Source organism: Ambystoma mexicanum, chromosome 8 (assembly GCF_040938575.1).
Source record: "Ambystoma mexicanum isolate Mex_15411 chromosome 8, UKY_AmexF1_1, whole genome shotgun sequence".
NCBI classification, from domain to species: domain Eukaryota; kingdom Metazoa; phylum Chordata; class Amphibia; order Caudata; family Ambystomatidae; genus Ambystoma; species Ambystoma mexicanum.
In genome coordinates, this window is record NC_090929.1 from 203723588 (window position 1) to 203747243 (window position 23656).

The window sequence follows — 23656 nt, forward strand, 5'->3', positions numbered from 1 at the left end:
AAGGAAGGAAGGAAGGAAGGAAGGAAGGAAGGAAGGAAGGAAGGAAGGAAGGAAGGAAGGAAGGAAGGAAGGGAGGAAGGGAGGGAGGGAGGGAGGGAGGGAGGGAGGGAGGGAGGGAGGGAGGAAGGAAGGAAGGAAGGAAGGAAGGAAGGAAGGAAGGAAGGAAGGAAGGAAGGAAGGAAGGAAGGAAGGAAGGAAGGAAGTTCATTGACATGGGTGGCCTTTGATAACTATCAGCTGCATTTGACTGTTAGGTAGATTTTCCATTGGTATGTGAAATCCCATTCAGCCTTGGGTCCCGCAGTACTTTTTGCTGGACTACTGGATTTTGTGTCAGTACTCCAAAGTGAGTGGGAACCTTTTTCCACACTCACTCATTCTTTTACCCTATATTTGGGATCCTTTTATATTTCTTTTTATACCTTTGGTTGGAGTCATGCTTTCCTCCAAGTTTTGTGCCATCTGTCATTGACTTTTGCAGCACCCAGCACTTTCTGTGCAGTGTTGCTGGGAGCCCCTTGGGCTTCTCTTCTTATTTTCTGTTATTTTCCTTGTGAGAACACATATTCCCAAGGGCAGGGGGATCTTTTGTATCCTTCCTATCTTTTCTATTGTGAGATCAGCACATCCCACCTTATGTGGAGTGCTGAGGGGATAGACTGTAACCCCTTTCTCACTGCTCCTGTAACGTTTTGGTTACAGTGTCATGCTCATCTGAATGGCTGGTGGCAGTGGTTTTATCCTACCTACTTGTGTGCAAGTTTAACATGCAGGCCAGGCTGGACTCAAAGCCGCAGTAATGCACAGCAGGGTCACCATTGACCCAAAATGGTGACAGTGTTCTTTTTTCGTCATTTCAAGATGGCTTGTCCTTTCTTGGTCTTTCCTCTGCTGTGCAGGGTGGGTGAGGCCTTTGCTTGACTTTTGTCTTCGGCAGGTTTCCATGGGAAAGCCCGCCAAGACACCAGTGTGTCTGTGAGGACAGGAAACAGGGGAGGACTCCAAAACTCTGCTGTTCTTTGTCTTCTGTTGTCCATACCTGGAACCAGTTCCAACTGGGAGGCTGGCTGTCCTAAAAGGACAGCCACCACCCACAGTTTGAATGGTGCATGGGTGCTGATTGGCTGGGCTCTTGCATAAGAGACATGGATCCTGAGGATGACGGCAAGTTGACCACTGGAACTGAAAAATTGATGGGAAAGAAGAGGAAATACACCTGCAGACATTTCCAGATGACTAGCGATGCCTTCTGAGTAGCTGCTGCTGTCCGACATCTCCTTCCAAGCATCAGGAGATCCCCAAAAAGGACGATTCTCTCTGTTAGACTGGTGGGACCAATCAGTCTCAAGACGACGGCATTTTCGAGCCATCCTACCACGAGCTGGGACCTTCTCCGGCTGCAAACCACCAATACACTGGGACTTGTGGTGATAGTGAAGTGCATCACCTTCCGAAGATTCAATCCTCCTGAAAAATTGGTGGATTCCTTCCAGACCTCCAGAGGCAGGATTCCACTCATTGAAGTTGCCTCACCAGAGTGCTGGACTGAGAAAGCGAGACGAGTCGACCGGGCGGTAACCATTCTTCACTGGTGCTTTGAAAAGGGCGCCAAAATCACAGGACCATGAAGAATCATTTGCCTGGTGCCTCTTCACTCTACTGCTGCAGCAAGATCCATTCCAGTGTCCCTTCTTTCATCTGCCGACCAAGAATTTGGTTACTGGGTCTGCTGCTGCTGCATCGTGTGGTCATCGTGCTGCACCCTCTTCTTAATGCATAAGGTACTTTGAGAGTCTTGGTAGAACTTACCCATAGTTGCTTTGCTGCGCCTGTATTACTGGAGTGGTGGTTTGTGTGTTTGGGAGTTCACCCATTCACGTTTGCCCAGGCCTAACGCCTGTGTGCCTTCAGGGAGCCTTCTCCGAAGTCTCTGACCCTCTTTTACAACAGAAAAGCTTTACTTACTTGTCACAGAGGTCTCCTCTGGACCTACTGACTTTCGAAGCTTGTGTCTTGCCTATTCTGCCCTCAAATCTGACTCTGAGACAGTCCTAACTAGACAGGGATGGAGGACCTCTAAAGTGTTAAGTCACTGAGGAAAGTATTACAAGTGTTGAAAAAGTATCTACCTGCTTTATGTTGGTTGTGTTCCATTCATTCTTACCTGAACCAATTATCACAACATTATTTTACTTACCTTTTCAATTGCATACTGCCATTATTAAAGTATTACAAAAGAGTTTTACTTATTGTGAATATTGTATTGGTTCTTCTATGTGCTTATTGAGTGTTATAGTACTTAACTTATTGAAAAATTATCTTTGCCTTAATGTATATATAAAATAAACCATTGTTTGTATTTAAGTGTTAGTGTGCCATTGTTTCTTGGTGCCTATGTGTATACTCTAAATTCGGTGTACCTCCCTACATCCCTTGCACCCCCCTAAACTGCTCAGCCATTGCTACTAACAAAACCTGTGTGGTTCAGGTATATACTAAGTGTTGAAGCCCTATGTTCCAAGTGTGAGTCTTCTAAAGTGCTACCTTTTGTAAATACAACTCCCTAACATTGACACTGTCAACCATCAGAAACTACTGGGCTTCTCCAGCAAACTGTTTTTCTTCCAACCTGTTCAGTAGCCACCAAGACATACAATGTGATCCAAAAGACTCCCAGTCACATGTGGGTTCCCCTAAGAGTCCACCTCTTCCCAATCATCTTTAAGCTCTATTTGGAATCTCTGGCATTCTTCCTAAAATACCCCAACATAGCATTCATCAATATGCCAACCAGCTGTACCCCAAGGTCAAAGGCCCTCAGGACATCACCTGACTGCATGAATGCCTGGCCACCATCCACACCTAGATGTCAAATGTCTACCTTAAGCGTACCCATACAAGACCGAATTCGTCTTCATCCGCCCCCCTGCCAAACAACAGCATGTCCAAAAATGGATTGACAATATACAACTGGAAAGATTCACCACACAGCTGTAAGACTCAGCCAAATCCATACACTTCCTTGTCAACAGCAACCTCTCCTTCCAAAAGCAGATAGCCAAGAGATGGCCTGACTACAGATTGCCACACCCTGCAAAACCAAACCCTTCAGCCCAAATGCAATTTCTTTAATATCGTTTGGAATCTGATGTATTCCTACATTGACCAGGTAAACGCACTCCTGACTGGGCTGGCTTCCAGAAGCACATCTGCTCCCCCTCAAGGCTGTTCGCCACATTACAGCCCGCCTAATTACAGGTGCCTGCAAAATTGACCACAGCTCTGCCTCCCTGTGCGAGCTCCTCTGGCTCTCCCTCCCCACCATGCCTAAATTCAAAATTGCTTGCAACATATACAGAGCAGTCTTGAATGGCACAGCAATATACATGAAGGCAACACTCCACAGGTCTGGGTCTCGCGCTTCCTGCAGCAAATCCATCATAAGGTTGGAGTCAAAGCTAGCCTACTGTCCATAAATGTCATGCCAAATGCTGGCTTTCACACGTTGTCAATCAAGTGTTGGAGTTCTCTTGACCTAGGTTCACACTCTAGAATTAAAAATTAAAAAAATAAGGAAGGAAGAAAGGAAGGAAGACAATAATGAAGAAAGGAAGCAGGGAGAGAGGGAAGTAGTGGAAAGGAAGCATGAATACATGATCAATGGAGGACAGAATAAACAATAGAAAAGACATGAAGAAGTCATGAAAAAAGAGGAAATGGGATATAAAAGGTAACATAAAATATTATGTATGCTTGCTGGATGTTATTGCTTATATCACAGAACTGCTTGTACTGTCTAACCAGGCACACTCTCTATCTAGCACTGGTTTTCAGAGCATTCACAATTGTCTGCTTTTAGATCATTTCTCGTACCCTCGATTCAGCCTTGCTGTAGCCAATTAGCAGATCCATAAAATAAAGAAGGAATGAAAAGTACAGTCGGGACCAGCCTGGAATCGAGGAAGAAAGAGTATGACTAGACTAAACAAAGGGCCAGAAAGAAACATAGTGACGTTGCTACAGTGAAGAAAACACTGTAGTACATTAGTTACATAGCACCTAGCACGAGTCGCCCATAATATATGAATCAGAAATATCCATGTAGCCGCATGGAAAGCTATAGTTCTGCTTTCCATTTCTGTTTCATGGTAAATGACCATTTTGCAGTTCATGAATGCCACCACTGCCCTGCTAGTTACTATGGATAACCCAGTCAGGAGTGCATTTACCTGGTTAATGTAGGAGTATATCAGATTCCGAACGATATTAAAGAAATCGTATTTGGGATAACTATTTATCAATATAAAATAACTAATTTGTTAGCCACGTGATCATAAATCACAGTGGCATTCACGAAAGCACTGCGATAGCAATGTGACATCAATTTACTGTTGCTACTGATCTCAGAGAGCACTTTGTGATATCTGGAAGAACCGTGCAGCTTTCTGAAGGGCAATGGCTTACCCAAGGAGGGGAAAATCATGGCCACTGTCAATGGCGGCAGATGGGGCTTCATTAAGGGGATATTGCAAGATTTACGAACGTCGATTTTCACTCATAAAATTGTTCACCTTGAATCCTTCATTGAATATAAGGAAAGAAGCTGACAGTATTCTGAAATAGAGGTACCTCTAGTGTAAAAGCGTTCCCTAGGGAGGCTTATAATCGAGGAATACGTATTGTTAAATAATCACACCTTAGATCACTTCATATGGGGGAGAACTGCCGTTTCTCTGTCATCTGATTCTGGGGTCTATCCCGTTCTATGTCGCAAACATTAAGTGCACAATTGGGCAAGAAAGGAGAAAGCAAAAAGCACATTTTATATCAGATTCGTTGACCATGATGATGGTTCCCTAAGCATAATGGCTTTTCTGGAGAAGGCTCTATTTGTGGAAAAATAACACCCTAGCTCACTGTACGTACAGGAAACCTACTGCTTCACTAGGATGGGCAGAGAGATGAAAACATGGATCTGTTTCAGGTGCTTCTCCAGCCCATCACTGCATCTACAAAGAGGCAAATAAGGAGAGAGCAAAAAATGGAACTTACATCAGATGCATCGACTGTGATGGTGGCACTTGTTGGGGCTTCAGCTTCTACTTTTTCTTCTGTTCCTCCGTTTTCTTCAACAACAGTCTCCTCAACCTCTTCATAGTTAATATCCTCATAGGGTTGGGGGGTATAATATTCTTCTTCTGGGTTGGTTCCATAGTTATATTCCTCCACGGTGGGGTCACCCACTGCGGCATTGGCCTCCACTGTTTCCACTTGTGCCGTTTCTGCAGCTCCAAGGACAGAGGCTTCAGTTGGTGGAGGTGTAGTCTCCTCCTTTTAGCATAAAGTGAAAGGATAATTTAGTTAGGATGATAAGTCATTGTAGTGTTACCACAAAATAAAAGAGAATAATCCACTCTCAGATGTATATTATACATATATTTTAAGTCAAATAACAGTTAGTGGGAGCCACCACAAGCAAACTGCAAACCCTGCAGAACAACGCCCTCAGAGCAGCGCTGGGCATTTCCAGAAGAGAACACATTACAGGACTCAGTCAACAAAACAACTGGCTCTCCACCAGAGATAAAATTCTACTGAAAACTGCATCACTTACTCACAAGTCGCTTAACAATGCAGCCCCAATTTACCTGATCAACAGATTCCACCGACAGTCCTCATTAAGACCCACCAGAACTGCATACAAAAACTGTCTATCTGTTCCCCACTACAAACGGGCCACCATAGGGGGCAACAGCTTTGCAGTAAAAGCTGCCAAGTTATGGAATTCCCTGCCTACAAACCTTAGAGTAGACATGCCCTATCAGAACTTCCACTGCCTGGTAGTCTTCTGGCTGAAACTGGAGACCCACTAACACCATGAAGTGCCCAGCGCTACCCGCACAAACTGTAACCATGTGTGCCTTCCTGCTTACCTGTATATAACGAACTACTGGATTTGTTGCATATTCTTTGTACTGTAACTAAGCTTAGAAAATTCTTGTAAAGGCTGCACCCTGATACTCCCGGGTACGCTCGCGCATTATAAATAATAAAACAAACAAACAAAACAAACAAACAAACAGTTGATTCTCATTTAAAGTATCTTATGCAAGCACAGATATCCAAACTGATACATAATGTCTTATAATAATAATAATAATAATAATAATAATAATAATAATAATAGTAATAATAATAATAATAGTAATATTTATAATTGTCATTTGTACTGTGCCAGCTACTGAACCACTGTAGTGGTATATATTTAATTAATTAACACAACTGCATGAATTGTTCCTATAACACATCTGATTGCAGTACATTTATGTCACTAAATAAAATTCAAGGTTTACACGAGTTTAGCTTTATACAGTGTTACGTGTACTCCACCATGCACATCTGAGCACCCCTTAATAATATAGGTTGCTTTTACACTGGACAATGTCTGAAGTACTAAAATAACTTATTGATGCTCTATCTAACACAAACCACTGTCACAGGGTCTGCTCCCACTGTTTTAGGAAACCATTCCCGTGTACATATTGTCCTGGATAGGAGAAGACTTTACCCTCCTTTAGATGAGCACTATTTGCCCTTTATCTTCGGAAAAACCATGCACAACAGTCATTTTGCTGCAAAGTGTTTTTTGTGGGCCACCCTCTCTGCTTGCCTCCTACTCTTCTCTTTCTCTCCCATAGAAGGTGATGAGGTCTTAGACAAGTCCTCTAGATGAAAGTCTCCTCCAAACAGGTGCCACCCTACTCCTCCAAAGGTATCAAGGAAAACAGTGCCTCCCTTGTGCCAGCCTTGGCTGATTTCTGTAATAACTCCTTTGTCACAGGCTCCTTCCCGCTACCACGCAAGCACTTCCTTGTGCATCCTCTCCTCAAAAAGCCCTCTGCCGACCCCTCCTGTCCAGCTAACTACCACCCTATCACCATTACCCCCTTCCCGGGCAAACTCCTGGATAAGCTGGTCATCTTCGAACTGATCCAACATATTGAATCTGTTGGCTGTGTCCACGACCACCAGTCTGGCTTCAGCACAGCCAGAAACACAGAAACTGCTCTACTGAACACCTGTGAAGACTTGCTCTCAAATCTCGATTCCAACTCTCCATCCGTTCTTATCCTTCAGGATCTTTCCTCTGCCTTCGACATGGTCAATCATGCCACTCTGACAAATCGGCTATTTGACACCCCTGGCATAACAGACCTGGCACTAGACTGGTTGATCTCATTCCTCTCCGAACAACCTTCCCAGGTTCAACTGAGCCCTCTTCTGTCCCCTATCACACTCTCCACCTGCAGTGTCCCTCAAGGCTCTATCCTCTCGCCGTGGCTTTTCAACATGTAACTTGCCGCTTTGGCCCACCTGATCTCCTTCTCTCCAGATCAGATGCTTCTCTAAGCAGAGAGTGGGGGTAAATCTCTCTCCTACGCAGGAGCCTCACTCTGGAATGGTCTCCCTGCCCCTCTCAGGCTTGAGCCAGATCTCCTTAAGTTCTGGAAGCTCCTCAAGACCCTCCTTTTCTCTTCTTCCTTGACTCTCCCCCACCCCTACTAACACTCCGCCTGCCACAGCGACTGGCTGCCTGGTTCCCTCTGAGTTCTACAGGGCACCAGGCTCCCCCCGAGCAGTCCATCCCCCTCCTCGCACTTAGAATGTGGACCCTCACCCCCTACACCCCATGCAATCCCTGACACTTGCCCTCCAGGACTCCCATTAGCACTCACCTAATCCCTTTGGCCATCTCCCCACTCCTACATCGCACCCTTTCACTTGCACTCTCTTTTCTTTACCCTGCACTTCCCACCCTAGCACTTCTCATTTCACCCTACTTGCACTCCCCCCCTCACTTGCACTTCTTGTTACTGCACTTGCATTATCCAAATGTCACAAGGCCTAGTAGGACCATTTTGTTATCTTTCTCCCTTGTTGCCCCGCTTTTTTGTCTTTTGCATGTGAATCCATGCCAGACCCCATGCTGGAGAATGTGTCCATTTCATAGTATGACTTATTCGATCTTAAAAGAGAAACTCCAACTCTTTTAAAGTTCTCCCTCCTCCCAATTTTATGATCTAGGATACTTTATGAAATTAAGTTTAAAAGTGGCTCACCTCTGACAGTAACAGCTGTTTTTAAGATGGAGTACTGTTACAGACAATTTGGTCATTCTAAGGCATGGCAGATATAGGAACTTAGTCAGGCAAGCATTTCTTTTGATTTGATAATGCGTAGGCTATGGCTCTATAATGCCACAAGAGATCATCCCAATTTGTCACATTGAGGCCTTGACAACAATATGGTGTTTTTTAGGAGGGCATGTCTTAATGTGCATGCAGGCACATTGTGCAAAACAAAGTTACTCACCGTAGTGACTACCTTACTCCTAGTCCATAGTCCCCTTTCCTCCATACTTGTGGGACATTCCGTCCTTTGGGACGGGACCGAAGCACTCTTGTAAAAAAGCATCAGAAATGTTGTTTTTGTCTTTCTTTTATTTTTTACACGGGGCCACTACACGTGGCCGTAACTCTGCCCTCCTGAGCTCCGCCCTGCGCATCGCCCTTCAGTCCTTTTCTACCGCCAGGTCTGAGACCATTTAAGCAATAATAGAGGATACTTTTCAGAGGGGGTGGCGGGCGGACGTATGGCGGAAAGGGGACTATGTACTTGGAGTAAGGTAGTCACTACAGTGAGTAACTTTGTTATACTCCTACGTCCCGTTCCCATTCCCCCATACTTGTGGGAGAATCCCAAGCACACACCACAGGTAAAATGGGTGGATGGAAAAAAAACTTTACTGGAATAAGTTCTTTAGAACAGCCTGGCCGAATTGGGTGTCAGCCCTGGAGCTCAGGTCTAAGCAGTAATGCTTACAAAAAGCTGATGGGGAAGCCCATGTAGCCGCCTTGATGATGGATTCCCAGAGGACATACTTTTGGAAGGCAACAGCAGTCGCTGTGCCACGTACAAGATGAGCATGGATGCCTTTCAGAGATTGAAGGCCTTGAATGTTATAGGCTTCTGAAATACATGAGGCAATCCATCAGGAGATAGTTGCTTTTGAAGCTGTTTTCCCTTTCGGGTCTCCGAATGTGACAAAGGGTTATGAGGAGCTTCTGAGTTCACTGGTTCTATCGAGGTAAAACTTCAGGGCTCGCCTGACGTCCAAGTTGTGTAAAAATCTCTCGCCATCAGATGCCGGGTTAGGAAAAAAGACAGGTAAGGAGATTGATTGGTTGAAATGAAAATCGGTAAACACCTTCGACAGGAAGGAAGGATGAGTGCGAAGCACAACCTTGTGAGGAACCGTTGGTCGACGGAAAGAGCTTGGAGCTCACTTACTCATCTCGCTGATGTTACTGTGATCAGAAAGCCAACCTTCCAAGATAGGTATTTAAGATCTGTAGTGGCCATGGGTTCAAATGGCTTATGGCATAACGTGGTAAGGGCCACATTCAAATCCCATTTGGCATGAGGGGTGCGCACCAGCAACAAGAGATGAAGAAGACCTGAGAAATGACTTTTAATGACTAGATTAGTCAATGAAAATGTTCAGCTGTTTGTGGACAGGTAGGCATCAATAGCAAATAAGTAAGTCCTGCATGACAGAACATGAATGCCAGAAGCTACCAGATGAGACATGTTAGGGAGAATTATCATAAATCTGCTAATTCCATTCACCTTAGAGACCCCCACCAACTTTGCTGGATTTTGAGGACTTTAATTTTTTTACCTGGAAAGAGTGTGAGCCTGTTTTCCCAATCTTTCATGTATTTTGATGTATGTTTTTCATTTGTGTTATTTTGCTTTGGAGTTTTAAGATAGCTCCATAAGGTATTTTTCCATGTGTGTTACACAGCAACCTTAGTTCAGTGACACAGGGTTTTCTTTTTAGACTCCCCAAAGGTTTTAATACCTTCTATGGGATAAACTACTGTTTTCCAGAGAATGTAAAGTGAAATGGACTTTACTAGTCTTTCCAAATGTATAGACCCAGCAAACACCATCTTACAATGGAGTGCTGGAGGAGTTACATAGTATCCCCTGTGTCTAAATACTCATGTAGCAGTCAAATGCTACTCTTTCCTATTGAAAAAGCTGGTGGCAGTGGTTTTACAACGAACTACCATGATTTTTCCTGACCGCGAACACCGGTAGCTAAAAATCACGGGAGCCATGTTTTTCAAGATGGCCCCATAAGCCCCTTTGTTTAAACAGGTCCCGGTCTTCTTTTTTCGCCATTTCTTTTTGGAAACGTCCTTCTAGTGTTTGTCTCTGCTCGCCGAACCAGGTTTGGTCCCTTTGTTTGTGTGCCTTTGGCAGGATTCAGGACTGAAGACCGCCTCTGGCGACAGTGTCTGGGGTGGGCAGAAAGTGAGGGGGGTGTCAAAACTCCCTGTGCTTAGTCTCCTAGGAGACCCAAAAGCACTCTGGCGTGATCGGCTGGCTGACTGTCTGGCAAGGACAGCCACCCTGCTGGGTGAGAGACAGCTAGGCTGGAATGAATGGGAGAAAACCTGTTTAAAAAGCGAGTCTCCAGGTCTGGAAGGCAGAGTCGACCACTAGAACGAAAGAACTGAACACGAGCTGGAAGAGGACGGCTGCTGCAACTCCTGGGCGTTTCTTTGCCTGGTGAAGCCCTGCTGCAGGTCCGAATTGCCAAACTCCATTCAACAGAGAAGCTCCTTCAAGGACGGCTTCTTCCTTTGAGTTGGTGGGACCAATCAACTCGTAAGACACCTGGATACCATTCTCAAGGCTGGTTAGGATTAACCAGGGAGAGGGACACCAGTTTGTGTTCTTGAATCTACAGCTACTGGAACTGAAGTGACTCCATTTTGTTTGCTTTCTTTGACGATCCCGTGCAGTGCAGGAGTCCCCTGACGTCCTCCCTCTTGTTCCCACGAGTGAGGCTCAGGAACAGCGAGATCTGCAGGACCTGCCAGGAACTCCGACTTCAGCAGCATTTGATTCTTCATACAAAGGTACTGTGCCAACCCGATTGATAGACCGCCACCCTCGCAGTGAAAGTTGGTGAAACTTTCCCAACTTGCAGGCCTAATCAGCTTGTAACCTTGCATATGATTCTTTTTTGCCAAACCTACTTCCAAGATCTTTCCCAAAGACTTTGATACCAGAACTGCTCTTTCCTATCCAGAACACTAGTCCGTTGACTTTGGCCTGGCCTATTGACTTGAATTGAACTCCTCCGGTGAACTGAAACTATTTACACTGTTTAAAAAGTATATATGATCTATTTTACTTACCTTGTGCCTTTTGCTCCTTTCTAAGTATTGAACTGCTATTTGGCTCCTATTTCAGGGGAGCTGAAACTGTCTCAAAACCTTTGAATTTTGCATTGAAGTGTATTGGTCTATAATATTAAGTTGCCTTCTCCTAGTGAAATGTTTTCTAAATGATTGTGTAATAAATTAATAAGTGTTTTACCACGAAACCTTGAGTATAAGTGTTTACTTGAACCACTGTGATTGAAAGTCTTTTGTGTAACTACTTGTACTGCTCACATTCACTCTTGAGTTAAGCCTGGCTGTTCAGCTCGCTGCCAAAAACTGTGTGGTACAGACTTATACCAAAGGTTGGTTTGGCTAACACCTGTAGTCCTAATTGTGTGTAGAGGTCCCAGAGGGTACTGCCTGCAATTCTGCCTAACAAGACACAAAAGAGAGAATGGTGTCAAGCGAGGCATGTCTGGGATCGAGCTGTTTAGCTAAACACCAACGACAAAAACGGAGCCATTTGCTCCTGTACTGAGCCCTTGTGGAAGGCTTCCTGTCCGCTTGGATAATGCGCATATTGTCTTCGGACAGATTGAGCCGTGCTAAAGATCTGAACTCAGGCAACAGGCCGCCAAGCTGAACGATTGTGGGGAGGGGTGCCACATCTGGTGATTGCTCTGGTGAAGCAGGTCGGGAATCTGCAGCAATCTGATCGGGGAAAGTATTGACAGATGCTGTAGTTCTGAAAACCAGAATCGGGCTGGCTAACAAGGAGCCATGAACAGGAGAGTGCAGTATGATGTGTACCTGAGCTTGCATAGTGACTGGTGAATCAGAGGCAATGGAGGAAAAGCATAAGCTTTCATGTTGTTCCACGGAATCTCGAGGGCTTCCCCCAGGGAGGACGCTCCGAGCCCATCCCTGGATGCATAAATAGGTCATTTCTTGTTTGAAGAATTTGCAAAGAGGTCCACCTCTGGGGTGCCCCATTGATGGAAAATGTTGGAGAGGACTTCGCTGTTCATTTCCCACTCAGGTCGACTGTCGACTGAGTGAATCTGCAGCCACATTGATGTGACCCAGGATGTGCACCACCTGTAGCCAAACATTGTGCTCAATGGCCAAGTCCGAAATCTGTATAGCCAGATACACATGGAGAGGAGACTTGGTGCTGCCCTGCTTGTTGATGTAAAACATCGCAACAGAATTGTCTGTACGAACACGGACTACGCTGTTGCTGATAGTCAGTTGAAAAGCCTTGAGCAGCAAGAACATAGCCAGGAGTTCCAGGTAATTGATATGGAACTGCCTTTCTTGAGGAGTCCACAAATCAAACACCTTGAGGTGATGTAGCGTCGCTCTCCACCCCAGAAGGGAGAAGTCTGCAGTGATTTTTACTTGTGGGCAGGGCTCCTGGAAGGAGGTCCCCACTGAAAGGTTATTGGCGGAAGACCACCATTGTAGATCCACCGTCATGCAGGATGGAACTGGAATCATTTTGGATCCTGGCTCCGAAAGCCTTGGACCAGCAGCTCCGAAGAGCTCTGAGTGCACTTCATCTTCAGGCGTGCAAGAGGTAGAGTCAATACGCAAGAAGCCATGAGGCTCAGAAGTCTCTGGAACCACCAAGTCATCATGTGAGAAGACTGGAGGAAGATTTGGCACGTGGTCGACAGGTCTGCAATCCTGTCCATTGTTAGGAACACTTTGGTACTGACAGTATCCCAACGGAAACTCAGAAAGATCAGGTCAGATGATTTCCGCCAGTTGACCACCAGTTGACCGACAGCCAAGGAGTGTTTGGCCCGAAATTATGGCACCAACTACCATTAGAGATTAGGTCATGCAAATCTCTGACACTGTTTAGAAAGAGGTTGAAAAGCTTCTTATTTAGATAGCCTGCCCTCTCTACAGAATACATAATGAATTAAGACTCTGAAATGCTATTTAATAGTTGACATCTGCACCGTATAAAGTTTAGTCGGTTTGGTGCGCATTCGAAATATAAAAAATCTAAATCAACAATCAAGCCCAAGATGGAACAGGAGCTGAAGGAGTGACTGGAGATTGGTCGTAGCCGTCTGTGGGCAAGGACTGCACAGGAGTCAATCGTTCAAGTATGGATATGCATGATCCCGCTGCAGTCTGAGGAATGCTGCGATAACCAACATAATTTTCGTAAAGACACGCAGTGCCAAGCTGAGACCAAAAGGGTGTACTCGAAACTGGAAGTGTTCCGCTCCCACAGAGAACTGCAGATATTTCCGATGTGGGCTCCGAATCAGAATGTGCATGTATGCATCCTAGAGGTCTACCACACTGAGGCAATCGCCCTTCGGAAGAGAGGACTTTATTTGGCAGGGCGTGATCATCTTGAATTTCTCTTGGGGGAGAGATAGATTGAACTGAGAAAGATCGAGGATAGTGCGGAGGCCAGCCTGGTTGGGTTTGAGCACTGTGAACAGATGGGAGTAGTAGCCCTCGCTTGCTCCCTGAGGGGAACAGGCTCCACCGGTCTGAGGTCTAGAGGTTTCTGTATCTCGGCTCTGAGGGAGGGCGATCCGTTCTGCTGGAAGGGAGGGTTGATGGGTACGGTAGGGGGGAAGGGCAAGCAGAAGCCTGCTCGATGGACAAAACCCACCGGTCTTCGGTGATGGTCTGCCACGCCTCCAGATGAGACGAGATTCGTACTCCAACTGGAGTCTCGTGCGACCGACAAAAAAAATTGTTTGGATGATTTGTTGGCAGGGAGACTACCTGTCCCTGGAGAGGAGGCTGATGGGCGAGAGAAAAACCAGCCCTTTGCTGTTGTTGCTTACGGTGGGGCTTGCCAACTAGAGCTTCAGATCGGGAGGCACAGCTATCCTGAAACCCCCTGAACCCAGAGAAGGACCGAGTTTGTGACCCTGACTTCTGTGTATAAGGGGCCTCAGCTGGAGCTTTCGCCAGGACCGATAAAGACTTGGCGGTTTGAGTACTCGCCTTGAGTTCCTCATCTGTGGAGGAATAGAACAACTCTTTACCATAAAAAGGAGGGTCCAGCGCTTTGTCCTGCACTTCCTTTGAGAACTTCGTCGTATGGAGCCACGCTTGGCAGGAGATGTCAACCCCGACCGTAAGGCCTTCTACGTGGAGGTGTCTACATGGTGGCCGACTGAGGTATCTACGTGGTGTGCCGCAGCCTTCAGTAGATCCTGTGGCAACACTCTGGCATCTGACAAACTGGCTTTGAAGTCGTCCAGCCTACCTGCAGGAGTACACGCCTGTAAATAGGCTAGCTCCCTCCACAGTCTAACATTAGCTGCAGCCAGGATGATCTCGGTGTTAGCCTGACGAAGTTGGAGCACCGAATTGGAAAATACTTTCTTGCCAATGGCGTTGAGAATGTTGTCCTCTTTGGAGAGGATTTGGGCCGCCGCAGTGGAGGAAGCCGAGGCTGGCGTGGACTGGAGTGTGGCTGCTGCCACCACAGTTGACAATGGGAGCGGACAGGCCGACAAGGCTATATCTTCAGAGGCATGAAGCTTGTATCAAGCGTCAATCCTCTTGTTGAGATACTGCCTGGTGTGGGGTTTTTCCCAGACCTACAGGCCTCAGCCAAGACGTCCTTCTGGTGGAACAGGCCGGTGCACTCCTGAGGTGATAAAGTGAAGGCTCCAGAATGCACTCCCTCCTGCGGAGGGGGGGCATCAGGCACTGGAATGTCAAGCAAAGCCATCATGTCCAGCACACAGTCATGAAATGCTCTAATAGAGCGGACTGTTCATCGCTGTCCTGGTCTGCTTGGCCCTCATCCAGTGAAACGGGAACAGAAGACTGATCTACTTCACGTGGCGCCCCAGGTTTTAAAGTGTTATCCGCAGCAGCTGATGTTTTTTCTATCAGTGAAAGCCGTGGCAGAGGAGGAAGTGGTGGACGAGGTCCGGCAGGAAGAGATAGAGGAGGTGGCACCACCGGGACCTGCATAGGAACAGCCAGGACAGGCGATATAGGAGGTCCAGGATACATTTCCCTAAAAAGACCCTTAAAGTACACCTTCATGAGATCAGAATGCACAAGCGTCTGAAATTTCCCAAATAATGCTTCCTCAGATGAAGGTTTAGGCACTAGGGTGGGTAGAGGCCGCTCGTGAGGGGCATACCCCCATGAACGCAATGAGGATGGTTGCCAGGAAGGCCCACCACCGGCTGGATCCACATAGATCAGTGGTGCGGAACCAGGAGGAAGCGAGACTGTATGTGGCAGTGGTGCCCGAGCATGCCAATCGACAGAAGGGCGGAACGAGTTCTTGTTGTCCACATGGCGTGGAAAAAACTGCTCAGCCCCAAAGGAATGCTCCCAGCACCACCCGTAGTGGACGTCGGTGTAAGAGAGGTAGTCAAAAGTCGCAGTGGACCGCAGAGGTTGAGCTGCCATTTTGTCGACACCTGAGGTGAACTGCGTGACAGGAGAAAGTGAGGCAATGGTCTCCTCAGGTGAGTCAGGGCTCTTATGTGACATTTTAGCCTTGAAACAAGGACCCTCGGCCGAGCCGGTACTGGCAGATGTTTAGTGAACACCTTAGAGACTGCCCCAGGAACCTCGGCAGAGTTGGTAATCAAAGGAATGTGGTGCGTGACCGCTGACTTTGCCCCTCGACAGAACCGGTACCACCACACCCTGAGCGTGGGAAGATTGAGGAATGTACCTCACCGACAGGATCCTGAAAGAGGATCCCTCAGTACTGGATTTAGCCCCAAGAAGAGGAACCTCGGGTTTCACCCCGGAACGTTTAGCTCCCTCAAAAGGGGCCTCGAGCTGCAAATCGGTATGGAAAGCTCCAGAAATGGAGACCTCAGGGCGAACCCCAGTCTCAGTATGGAAAGCTCCAGAAATGGAAGTCTCAGGGCTAACCCCGGTATCCAGAGCCACAGAATAACTGGGCTGCATTTTAGCCCCCAAACGGGGAACCTCAGAGAAAAATCCAGTTTTGGCAGGCCCACTGTGGGTACCCTCGGAGGAAGTTCTGGTGCGCCTGTTAGGCCCCTTGCGGGACACCTCAGGGATAACCCTGGTAGAAGAGCTACTTGAGCCCCTCCTGGTCCTGGAAGACCCCAGGAAGGAGTGCCCTAGCAGTGGCACGCTAAAAAGTAAAGAACTTACTGGGCATTTCTTTTTTCCATCGATGAAGAGCTGCAAATGCGGTGGAGGAACGTGTTGAAACACCTCCTCCCACCGAAGAAGACGACGCTGGAGTGCCAACGATGTTCCGGGCGTAGAAACTCCAGGCAAAGAGAGTGGGGATCCACCCTCACAAAACGGTGTTCGCAGGTTGAACAGGACACGAATCCCAGATGCTCCGGCATAGAAGGAGGATTCGATGACCGTGGAACCGGAGCAGGAAAGAAGGACAATGGGAATAAATTAATAAAATCCCAGTGATGCTAGTGTGTTCAGCCCCGACCATGCAGAGAAAAGGATTGAAGGGCGATGCAAGGGGCAGAGCTCAGTTACGGCCACATGCAGTGGTCCAGTGTAAAAATAAAAGAAGGACAAAAACAAAATCGTTGATGCTTTTTTATTAAAGTGCTCCAGTCCTGTCCTGAAAGACAGAATGTCCCACAAATATGGAGGAAAGGAGACGGACGTAGGAGTATAAGATTTTACATGCCTTCAGTGAATGAACTGCATGTGCCTGGGACTTCTATTTTTTTTAATTTTATTGTTTAAAGCTTGAAACTAGCATGAGAGCATTGGAGCACGGTACATCATTTGTGCTGACATCTTTTAAAAGTAGCGCATTACTGTGAATTGCAGTCTGTGCATCCATTAAGATTAGTCCTCGGTCAGTGAAAAGCCAAGTTTTGAGAGCTTTGCAATATTTGAGAATTATGGGAGCATTCCAATCTGATACCGGGATCGAGGCCCAGAGGTTGGGTGCATGACAAGAGAAGGATTCTCTTCTAGTACTGGGTTTTCCAGTTAGTGCAAGTGTCATACAGTTATTTAAAATATGTTCTGAGATCAAGCAGTCATTTCTTGCAAGAAGTTTTGAGTGCTTTAGAAAAAACTCTTCACATCCACCCTGGGACAGCCAACCATAAAAAGATGTTGTTGGAGTTTCCATTTTAACTGCCAAAAACTTTGGGCCTGCTCAAACGTTCTTAAAAAATGTTGACCAACTTGCAGATGTCCACTGTTACTCTGTTCTGTTTGTAGTATAATAACAAACATACCCTAGTCATTTTGTGTAAATGAGTGTTCATTTCACAGCGCCCTCTGCCGAAATTGTTCCCAAAGCAGCTGAAGCTGGATATAGGAGATATCATAGATGAGGAATACATGGAACGACACAATACATTCTAATGTGTATTCTTGCCCGCTAATCCACCAACTGATTGGCTATGCACCCTTCCCCAGGTGTGAATATTCTTTCACATCTCTCAGTATGTTAGACCTTTTAGCCAATATTAATGTACAAGTAAAAACAATTAGCAAGCCAAGCATTATAATATGTCTATCTACTAGTCCCCTAGAAGTTAAGGAAATGATACATTTTTGAATTCTAGCACTTTCCCAGTAAAGGTAAAGCCAATGAACAAGCTTTGTTTTCTAGAACGTCTATCCATGATTCCTTTAGAAGTAAAAACTCAGAACAAGTCATAATTCCAGATCTTCTACATCCTATTCTTATATGTAGGAACCATCCACAAACCTTTTAATTAGTACTTAAAGGCACTAATTCCCAGAGAATTAAATAACATGATAAGCATTTGTATTCCAGTACTTCTCTCGGGTAGACATGCAAAGATGCTAACATGCCCTGTAGTCCTCTATTTCTATCCAGAATGATTCTTGTTGCAGTAGGCCAAGGACAGACCTCACATTTCAGAATGTCTTGCCATTGCAAAAGCCAAGCCAAAAAGCATGGCAACTAATGTTGTCTGGTAAAATAAATGGTTTGTCTTGCTGCCCATAGAAATAAACTGCTTTGCCTGTCCTCTGGTGTAGCATATCTTTACAGTGCTATTGTGGCGTATTTTTTATTGACATTTGTGATGATGAAATTGTAATTTTATCTATCTTTCATGTATAATTTAGCTATGTGTGGTAAATGGAAGATTTCCCTGCTGCAATTGGACTTGTGGGAATTTTCAGTAAGTCAAGAAATTACATTCCAAGAAACAGGGCATTGTTGGTTTCAAACAAAGATTCTATTCTTCTCCAACAATACATGCACTGTTGCCTCAAAAATGGCATTTTAATGCTTCAGAAATGCTGTGCTTCTTCCCTGTCAAATGCCCGGTGAAAATGGGATTGCACAGACATGATAATGAGCTGGCAGCCTCTCTGGTCACAACAGTTCGGCTCTATACAGAACATGAGCCCAGATGTGTTGCATTTAACTCTATGCTCCTTCAGACTTTCATGTTTCTGCTCATAACATAAAGCACACTATAAAAGATTTCCATTTGGGAATGCAAAGTGTGGTAGATGCACTTCATACTTGCGACAACATGCAAATTTCAGCCGTATGGTGATTTACAAAGAATTGCATGCATCACACACCATTTCAGAGTACCAACACAAATGGACATGCTACTCAAAAACATTTTTAAAAAACAGGTGCCAGTCCCTAGAACAGGAAAACAGCTTGTGGAAGGAAAACAAAAAGTACTAAAAAGTTACATTTGTTCCTGATGGTTTGCCAATGTCCCAAAATTGCAAAGTGTGTATGTCTGTAGGCACACGCTCCCCCCTCCCAGCTACTAAGTCGAAAGTATATTGTTTTCATTATAACTGGTTGCGAATGTCCTTTTTCACTATTTTGAAAATCGGGCACAATTTGCAGCAGCTTTCATTTCAGCATATTTGCAACAGTATATATGTTTTCTGCTGCATAATGCATTGTGAATTGGTCCCCTCATATTGTGATATGCATATGGCGCACAGAGTGCTATAATGACCAAAAGAGCAACTGAAGATCTGATCCACATGAGGCCACCACCTCAACAATGACATGGCCTTAATTAACTCGCCCTACCTCTTTGAACGCCCCATGAAAAATCTGGGAAGTGGCAAGAACATTATTTGCGAACCTCAAATAAAATAAAAGTTCAATTGAGTGGGGAAAATAGTGTGAGCGAGTAACAAAGCACAGGAAAAGGAGCCTTTTAGCAAACGCTTAAGCCTCAATTTGAAAGGCTATAAGAGCTGATCCGACACCAAATGGGACTTCAGTACAACACTGTGAAGACAGAGGTCTGATGAAAAGCCTTATGTGGCTCTAGGGGAGTGTCCTAGGGTACAGTCTAGATGTATCCCATCAAAGTCATACCCCATTCTTTGTTCACCCACAGTAGAATAACACCAGTGGCAGCACTTTAGAGATGTGGTTGTCACCCAGACAGTATGCTATTAAATGTGTAATGTCTTGACCCAAAAAGTCGATACAAAATACGTCTTGAGCCATATCTGCACACTGGTGCAAGTATGCAAAAGTGCACAACACAATATGCATGAGACATTCACTGCTTCGAGATGCAGTGCACCTCTTCACACATAAATGTAAGAAAAGGGCAACTTGTGTTGTCTATCTGGCTTAGCAGAATTGAATAAATGCAATTCTTTTAAGCAGTGGGTGAGGCATGTCATTTAAGAGGAAAGAAATATGCTACCAGTCTTAGTTTGTTTAAATGTTTGTTGTTGTTTTAATGTCTTCACCCAAAAAGTCGATGCAAAATACGTCTTGAGCCATATCTGCACAATGGTGCAAGTATGCAAAAGTGCACAACACAATATGCATGAGACATTCACTGCTTCGAGATGCAGTGCACCTCTTCACACATAAACGTAAGAAAAGGGCAGCTTGTGTTGTCTATCTGGCTTAGCAGAATTGAATAATTGCAATTCTTTTAAGCAGTGGGTGAGGCATGGCATTTAAGAGGAAAGAAATAGGCTACCAGTCTTAGTTTGTTTAAAAAAAACAATGTTACTCACCGTAGTGACTATAATACTCATAGTCCTAAATCCCCTTTCCGCCTTCCATAATGGGTGTCCCTGGAAAAAGGGACAGTACCGGATCTTCCAACGAAAAACAGTGAGCTTCCCTTTTAAATTTTCTGGTAGGTGGGCGTGGCTCTGACTATGCACGACATATAGCCCCGCCCTCCGCTGCCTCTCCTCAGTCCCTGTGCACGCAGGACGCCCCTAACAAGGTACTTGGCAATATTTTATAATCTCCTGGGGGATGGAGGTGGGTCGTATGGAGGAAAGAGGATTTAGGACTAGGAGTATTATAGTCACTACGGTGAGTAACATTCCATTACTCCTTAGTCCCGTCCCCTTTCTTCCATCTTTGATGGGGGATTACAACATACCCCTTGCTGATGACATCCAATGAAATGCCACTGCAGTGGCTTTTGCCCTCACTGTGTGTGAGTGAATTGCAGCTGGCGCAGCTTTGCCCTACGTCTTGTAAGATTCCTGTATCGCAGATACCATCCACCTGGAGATGGAGGCCTTTGGCTCCTGTGCGCCTGAGAAGGTACCTCCGAATGTAACCAGTAGCGCATCTGCCTTCCTGATGTCCTTTCTGCAGGATAGATAGAACGTACGCACTCTGCTACGATCCAGTAGGTGCAATGTCTTTTCCCCTTTGACCGTGAATCTGGGAAAAAACAGATGGCCATATTTCCTGACTAAGGTGAAAGTTTGAAAGCAACTTTGGGAGAAATTTGGAATGAGTCCTTAAGACCACTTTGTCATTGTGGAAGATTGTAAATGGCTCGTAGGCCGATAACGGCTGGATCTCACTAACGTGGCTGGCCGACGTGAGTCCCAGAAGGATGACCATCTTTAACATAACCCACTTTAGTTCCGTGGATTGCATGGGCTCAAATGGCTTCACCAGTCAGGGCTGGCACTGGTGTCTGCCAGATACATGCAGCGGCTGTCGACCTGCACCTTGGAATGCCCCAGGTGTGCCACGAACGTCAGCATGTCGCTTAGTGGACAAGCGATCAGGTCTATTTGGCAGTCTCTTGCCCAGAAGCAGAACCAGGTCCACTTGCTCTTGTACTGCATCCTGGTGGACTCTTTACAGGAAGCCTGAATATTGCATACGATTTCCTCTAACAGTCTCAGTTGATCAGAAGTCAAGCCACCAGAGCTAGCCCCTCCAGGTCTGTGTGTATCACTGACCGCCCCTGCTGAGAGAGGATCAACGGAGATTCGATCGGGAGGATCACCGGTCCCATCACTGCTAAATGGTGTAGATCCAAGAACCACACCCTCGCCGGCCATCTCGGGATGATAAGGATCAGAGAGCAGTGGACTGACGTCCTGATCTTCTGCACTACCCTCTGCAGGAGTGGTGTCAGAAGGAACGCGTATGCCCGAAATTGATCCAGGCAATCTGAAAAGCGACCCAGAGTGAGTTGAGACCTTGCCCCAGCCACGAGGCATAAAGGGGCACTTGCAGTTGTACTCTGACACAAACAGGTCTATCTGCGGTGCCCCCACTGTTTGAAGATCGGGGCTAGCGTTGTATGGTTCAGTTCCCACTCATAGGTGTTTCTGCCCAGCATGCTGAGCGTGTCTGCTTCTGTATTGCTGTCCCCGGGGAGGTGTACCGCACTGAGGTAAATACCGTGATGTAGGGCCCATTCCCAGATCTCCACTGCTAGGAGACAGAGGGCAGGCAATCTGGTTCACCCATGTTTGGTCAGGTAAAACATTGAGGTTGAGCTGTCCGTTCTCAACAGAACTGACTTGCCCTCCTCTTGAGTCACAAACGCTTTCAGGGAGAGGACAATAGCCTTGAGCACTAGTGCATTTATATGCCACTGCCTATCCGTCCACTCCAGACCCCGTAGAGACAGTTTTCCCCTGTGTGGCTCCCCAGGGACAAGTCTGTCGTAATGATGACCGATGGGTGTTGGGGTCACAGTGGCACGCCCCTCATCACATTGTCTGTCTGCTAGCACCACCAGAGATCTTGATGCATGACCGCCGCTATGGCCACCATGGCTGACTGAGATTCCTTTTCCTGGTCCCAGCTTGCTGCCAGCTGTAGCTGGGTGCATTTCATCTTTAGTCTGGCATTGGGTACTGTTAGCATGCATGAAGATAGCAACCCTACAAGGTGCTGAAACCACCACGCTGTTGTCTCACTCCTTTCCAGGACGTTGTGTGCTGCCCTTTCAATATCCTGCAGCCTGTCCTGTATGGGGAATACCCAGTGATTCATTGTGTTCCATCGGGCTCCCAGGAAGACCAGCACTTGCGTACGGGTCGGCTGAGACTTCTTCTGATTAATCGAGAAGCCGAGTTGATATAGAACATCGGCCAGCCTCTGGCATGGCTGCTGCATTCGTGCTGGTGAGCTGGCTCTCACCAGCCAGCCATCCAAATACGGTTACAAGTGGTGCCTCTCTAGCCCGAGTAGAGCCAGCACCGTATTCATAAACTTTGTAAAAACACTGGGCCGAGTTTAGACCAAAAGGCAGCACTCTGTACTGGAGACGATGCCCCATTACGGTAAAATGAAAAAATGTCCTGTGCAGCTGAAATATGATAATTTGTTGGTAGGCATCCTTGAGGTCCAAGGAGCACATCCAGTCGCCCTCGCAGAGATCTTCTGCGATCTGGGGTGGTTTCACCATCTTGAAACGTTCTAAAGGGATAAAGAGGTTTAGGGAGGAGAGGTCCAGCTCACTCTCAGGTCAGCCTGGTTCTTCTTGGGGACTGCAAACACTCTGGAATAGAAGCCTGAGCCCCTCTCTGCCACTGGGACTAGTTCCACGGCCTGGTCCCTGAGCAGCTGTGCAATCTCCCGGAGGAGTGCTGGTTACCCAAATTGGAGAAATGGGTCTCACTATCACTGATTGCTCAGTAGACAGCAGGTCTTTCTACAGACATTTCTTGAATATAGATGGTCGGAGAACAGATAGGGACGATCTTGTCCAGTCGCCACCTTGATATACAGGCAAAGCAAGGTGGAGTTCAGAAGGAAACCTGAAAATACAAGGAGAAAAGCCAGCAGCACAAAACCGCCTCCACAAGTAGTCAGGATGAGAAACCAGCAACTCCAGCAACCAGACGTAAGAAGGTTATCCAAATTATCTGGTATAGTGGCAAGTAACAGATATGAATGCAATGTTAAAGTTGAAGGCACAGCAACGAGGATAGAAAAGAACAGAAATTGAGAAAGAAGGGCGAGTAAGGATGGAAGGAAAACTGGAAAGGGAAATCAGAAGGCAGACATGGACTAGAGGGCACACAGATAGGTTGGTAAACAACAAAGGGGAGCGCTATCTCAGCAATCCTGCAACGCTCCAATCCAGCCAGGACACCGCACTAAGTATGGAGTCCGTAGTGGCAGAGCGCCATCTTGTAAAAGAAAAAGACCGCTGTGCACAGCAACTGGA

At 46.2% G+C, this 23656-nt stretch overlaps 1 protein-coding gene across 2 annotated transcripts in view; it reads right to left on the minus strand.

Moving 5' to 3' along the window:
* COL5A1 (collagen type V alpha 1 chain) overlaps positions 1-23656 on the minus strand; it is a 635679-nt gene that overhangs the window by 346052 nt on the left and 265971 nt on the right. For both annotated transcript variants that reach the window (XM_069609606.1, XM_069609605.1), the window contains exon 7: positions 5053-5331. In XM_069609606.1, coding sequence (XP_069465707.1) covers positions 5053-5331 — 279 coding nt within the window. The remainder of the gene's footprint in view (positions 1-5052; positions 5332-23656) is intronic.